The 5,450-nt window shown below is 45.2% G+C and overlaps 1 protein-coding gene across 3 annotated transcripts in view; it reads right to left on the bottom strand.

Moving 5' to 3' along the window:
* Window positions 1–4,811, bottom strand: part of LOC126404284 (serrate RNA effector molecule homolog) — a 10,971-nt gene extending 6,160 nt beyond the window's left edge. The window contains exons 1-11 of one of the 3 annotated variants that reach the window (XM_050067414.1): window positions 4,683–4,811; window positions 2,978–3,100; window positions 2,775–2,885; window positions 2,552–2,695; window positions 2,333–2,393; window positions 1,923–2,220; window positions 1,505–1,758; window positions 1,285–1,410; window positions 1,074–1,206; window positions 814–953; window positions 652–713 (exon numbers count right to left, since the gene is read on the bottom strand). In XM_050067414.1, coding sequence (XP_049923371.1) covers window positions 652–713; window positions 814–953; window positions 1,074–1,206; window positions 1,285–1,410; window positions 1,505–1,758; window positions 1,923–2,220; window positions 2,333–2,393; window positions 2,552–2,695; window positions 2,775–2,885; window positions 2,978–3,096 — 1,448 coding nt within the window. In that variant the 5' untranslated portion in view covers window positions 3,097–3,100; window positions 4,683–4,811. The remainder of the gene's footprint in view (window positions 1–651; window positions 714–813; window positions 954–1,073; window positions 1,207–1,284; window positions 1,411–1,504; window positions 1,759–1,922; window positions 2,221–2,332; window positions 2,394–2,551; window positions 2,696–2,774; window positions 2,886–2,977; window positions 3,101–4,682) is intronic. The other 2 variants (XM_050067415.1, XM_050067416.1) reach the window with 2 other exon arrangements.
* Between the last annotated feature and the right edge of the window lie 639 nt (window positions 4,812–5,450).

Raw genomic sequence — 5,450 nt, 5'->3', positions numbered from 1 at the left:
ATCTTCGTTTACACTTACCCGTGTATATATACACAAGAGCATGCCAAACCTGTAGGTGGCAGTGTAACGAGAAGCTCAAGCCTTCCATGTATCCATTGTCACCATAGCAACATAGGTCGCACATTTGACACAGGCGCAAGTTCTGGCGCATACTGTGACGTCGGCTGCCTATAACTCCGTTTATCTCCGTTTATCTCAGTTTACATGCAAACGCGCAAACGGAGTTTTCCAAAATCTCCACTCTGGCCGGAGTTTTTAGAAAGATTTGTTTTCAGGGGAGAAATCTCCGTTTGCGTGTAAACGAAGGGCACAAACGAAGGAAGATGTCTCCATTTATTAAAATCACCGTGTACATGTAAACGGCCTCTTAGTTTAGCGTGCTAGCATGCTAACATTAGCGAACTGGCAGNGTTTACATGCAAACGCGCAAACGGAGTTTTCCAAAATCTCCACTCTGGCCGGAGTTTTTAGAAAGATTTGTTTTCAGGGGAGAAATCTCCGTTTGCGTGTAAACGAAGGGCACAAACGAAGGAAGATGTCTCCATTTATTAAAATCACCGTGTACATGTAAACGGCCTCTTAGTTTAGCGTGCTAGCATGCTAACATTAGCGAACTGGCAGTAAACACAAGCAACCCTTCTTAGTTCTTACCTCCTCTCGGGCTGAGGGTCTGACAGTGCCACTCGCAGGAAGCCCAGGTACCTGCGACACAACTAGAAAACACCAAACATGTTGGTACAGGTGCACAGGTGTGTATGTGTGTGTACAGAGGTGTGTGTGTGTGTGTGTGTGTGTGTGTGTGCGTGCCCTCACAGCAGTGATCTCCTCCTTGGAAACCTCTGGTGGGATGCTGCGGATGAACAACGACGTGGTGAGGTGGAGGGGGCGGGGCTTTGCTGGAGCCTCCTTCTCTCTCTCCTTCCCTCTCTCCTTCCCTCGTTCTTTACGACGCTCTGACACACACACACACACACACACACACACACACATTAGAAACTAGTACATTTAAAACTTTTGTCCATAAAACAAATTTATCAGTAAATATTAAGATAAATACATAAAGTTGTTCATACCGTCCTCTCCATCCTCCTCCTCTTCCTCCTTCTCCTCCTCTTCCTCCTTCTCCCCGTCAGAGTGGGAGGAGTCCGAGTCGGAGGCGCTGCCCTCACCACTGTCTGCAGACACACTGCGTTTCCTCTTCCTGCCCTGAGAGGAAGGGGCGGGGTTATAACCAGTAACATCGTCTGCTCAGCAGCATCGGCGCTAATGATAACACAAACTCACTTTCTTTGTCATCTTCTCTTCTTCCTCTTCTTCATCCTTCTTCTCCTCTTCCTCCTCCTCCTCCTCCTCCTCCTCTTCTTCGTCTTTCTCCTTCTCTCCGTTCTGCTTGGCTTCTTCTTCACAGTCCTGAGAGAAAACAGAGCATTTCATAAATAAACATCAGGCTTATTAATTGATCTCATGGCATCACAGACCGCAGGATGTTATTGATCCTTCTCACCTTATCAGAGTCTTTTATCTCGCCCGTCTCTCCACCAGCCGTCTCCTCCGTCCGACTCCCTGTCGACTCTGACCCGGTCTGACCGCTGACGTTTCCTGTGCTGGGATCTTCCTGACTCTTCTCACCTCCTCCGCCACCTCCGCCTGCTGCTCCTCCACTGCTGCAGCTCGCCTCCCCACCCGCCACTGCAGCAGCAGTCGGAACCTCCAGAACCTGGAGGTCAAAGTCTGTGCCTCCTTCCATCTTTATTACCGCTGCAGAGAAAGACAGGAGAGGGGGTGAGACACCATAGGAGAGTCTGACTTCATTACCCAGAAACCACTGCAAAGTGACAGCCATGAACAAGATGCAAACATAAACAGAATGTCCAAGTCCCAAACACAGTTTGTATCCTGTCTCTGTGCCCGTCTGTCTCTACCTGCATCCAGCAGTTTGATGATGGCGGGGGCGTGGTCCATGTCCAGCGACACATTATCCAGCCAGTTGTTGTCCAGCAGGAAGAGGAAGACGCCCAGGCGGGTTTTGAGGGCGGCCAGAGACTCAGCCTTCCTTGCTGCGATGTCATCAGGGTGGTACTTGGAGCGAAACCACTCCTGGTCTTTGTGCTGGAGGAAGAAGTCCTGCAGCTGCTGCCGTCTGAAGTCCACTTTGTACTGATTGTAGCGTTTCACGGACTCTGTCTCATCAACACTGTCCTCCATGTTCAACAGGAACTCCTGCACAAATGTTATCGAAGAGAAACCGCTGAGTCAGTAAATGTTAAACAGCATTCATAACGCCACGCTGCTATGTGTCTGTCGTTGTGTTCTCTCAAGATGTCTGACTCACCTTAAAGCTCCTCATGGTGGGAGGACCAGGAGGAGGGAGATCTGGATCCACCATCCCTAACCTGAGAAACACATTTTATTTAATCATTTTTAAAAAGTAAAAACGGAAAGGCGGCATAAAGAGGAGACATTGTAGTGTGATCTCTGTGTAGAAACAGCCCGTAATATCCTGCTACACTATGGGATGTCTAACCACTCGGACACCTGATGACGAGCTCACCTGCCCTGCAGCGGGTGACCTCCATGGTGCGGGTGAAGGTGGGGGAGGTCGGGATGCCAGCCCTGAGGCCCCGCCCCTGGAAACGGCGCACCGCCTCCTCCGTACGGCATGTCGTAGCGGTACGGCTCCCCCCGGTGGTCGTCCCTGGAATATTCAAACATTATTGTAAACAGAATGCGCACGTGACGTGTTAGTCAGTGAAATAAACATCACATGCACTCACCAGTCTCTCCGCATGCGTTTGTGCTGAGGGCTGATGTGTCGGGGTGGAGAAAACCTCTCTCTGCGGCCACGATCGTAATCCCTCCTTCGCTCTCTGCCGCGGTCCCAGTCCCTGAACACACACACACACACACACAGTTTACATAACATGTATCACAAGTGTGTCAGGATTAGATGTGTCTGTGCGCTGAGGTGCGTTTGTACCTGTCGGGCCAGTCGTCCCTCCTCCTCTCCTCTCTTTCTCTGGACCGCTCCATGTCGCTCCTCTCTCTCCTGAACTTGTCTCGCCTCCTCCTGTCGAACTCATCATCGCTGTCTCCCATTGGACTAAAAAAAGACAGATGTTGATTAATCTGTGGATTAGTTTAATGATGAGTCGACCAGCTGTTTGTTCTGTAAAGTTTTAAAACAAAGTTTCCCAAAAAGACGTCTTTAAATGTCCCGTTTTCTCCAAAGAGATTCAGTTCACTGTTACAGAGAAGGAAAGATACCAGGAAATATTCACACGTATGAAGCTGCATTCAGAGAAATTTAGATTATTTTTCTTGAGAACATACTTTAATCAGTTGATTATTAAACTGGTTGGTGATTCATTTTTGCAGCTCTACTCCACAACATCCAAAAATGTTCATTAATTTTTTTTTAAATATTTATTTGTCAAACAGGGTTCCCACACATTTTCCTGGACAACATTTCAAAACTTCTCATGAGTTCTCAGGGACATAACATATCAACATGTATTAGAGCTACATTACGTCGACAGCGTCAGGAAATAAATCTGCCGCAATGTTTTTACATTACAGAGCTGTAGTCATTTTATTACACACAACAGAATTCTGTGACTCTTCCAAAACTTTCAATGATTTCAACTAATTCCATGACTTTTTTCAGGCCTGAAAAAGGTGACTGTGAAATTCCTTGACTTTTAAACAAGCCTCATCTAAAACCCTCTGCTGTCTGTTTATCAGTGCGCCTGTTTAATTGATAGTGGAACTGCAACGATTCCTCAAACAGCTGATCGTCAGAAACTAACAAACTATTTTTATAATCACTGATTGGCTAATTGATTGATTGGTGCATGAGTTACAGGTTTCATCATGCAGCAGACAAAATATTTCTCTAACCACATCTTTGAAAGTCTCACAGGGTAGAGCTTCATCCTTTCCTAAATTAAACAATCGTAGTTTGACAAATGTAAAGACTTTTTTATTGAACAAACAGGCCAAAGTTGTCAGACACCAAAACAATGTACAAAAAGTCTAAAATACTCCATTGCAAGTTAAAGTCCTGCATTGAAAAACTATGCTTAAGTAAATGTATTCTAATGTAGTTAAATTAAAAGTTTGCAGGTGTTACCAGAAGTAAAAGTACTAACAGGATACAATGAAAGTACTTAATGACAAGTATAAGTCCAGCATTCAAAACCGTATTGAAGTAAAGTATCAACAAATGGAGGAACAGTTCGTCTTTCAGTTTATCACTAACACTCAACACATCTGGAGATACGTGGTTTCCACTGGACAGGAAGCGAATGAGGACATGTAGTGCAGTATAATGATGTAGTGGTGAGCAGAAGTACACAGTTTAACATGTGACGACACACACAAAGAAAGATTAGCTGCTAATTAGCCTGTTAGCTTGTGCTCAGCTCCGTTAGCATGGGCTCATTTCAAACTGGACTTAAACACAAAGTAACTGTGCTTCACTTAGAGGACACAAATTAACATTACAGTCAGCTATCGCTAACAGCTAGCAACACACCAGCTGGACCAAGCTAACAGCGGCTAATTAGCTGGTTAGCATCGGAGCTAGCACAGCGTGCTAACACAGGCGCAGTTCGGCCGTATGTTCGCTTCGGCTCGTGTTCGCTTTGATGTTCGCGTCAAAGAAACATTATTAAAGTGTTTACCTGAGTGTGTGCGGGTTTACCTGGAGCTCTGCCGCCTCAACACTGACAAATATGCTCCTCAGCTAACGTTACAACACACACAACTGTCCCGCCGCCAGCCGAGAGTACAACCAAACAACGAGACTTCCGGTTACCCTTATTTCTGGTCAGGGTTTGCCGTTTAAAATGAAAGAACGTCGCCACCTGGAGGTCAGGAGGGAAACAACAGGTACACATACAATTTATTTTATTCAGTGATGGACTGTCACTAAGGACATTTACAAACAAGGACAACAAAGATAAATAAGGTAATCATATTAGACAACTATATACAGATATAAATATATATGAAAAATAATGTAAAAAGTAAAAAGAATGAAGACGGATTATCTTTATTTATTTAAAATCAAAGTAAATAAATTAAAGCAGGGTGAACAGGGTTCCTAAGAATTTTAAGGACAACATTTCAAAACTTTTCCATGAACGTTTAATACATACAGAACTGTATACTTTACTCCAAATGTTAATTAATACATAAAAATTAATTAATCCTTTCATTCATCCATTTTCTGTAACCACCTGTCCTGCTGGGGGTGGGGTGGGTGGAGCCTATCCCAGCTGACATTGGGTGAGAGGCAGGGTTCACCCTGGACAGGTCACCAGACTATCACAGAGCTGACACATAGAGACAGACAACCATTCACACTCACATTCACACCTACGGACAATTTAGAGTCACCAATTAACCTGCATGTCTTTGGACTGTGGGAGGAAGCTGGAGCACCTGGA

This window comes from Epinephelus moara, chromosome 17, assembly GCF_006386435.1.
Source record: "Epinephelus moara isolate mb chromosome 17, YSFRI_EMoa_1.0, whole genome shotgun sequence".
NCBI classification, from domain to species: Eukaryota; Metazoa; Chordata; class Actinopteri; order Perciformes; family Serranidae; genus Epinephelus; species Epinephelus moara.
Note: the sequence above shows the minus strand (reverse complement) of the source record. Positions and strands in the feature narration are given on the sequence as shown.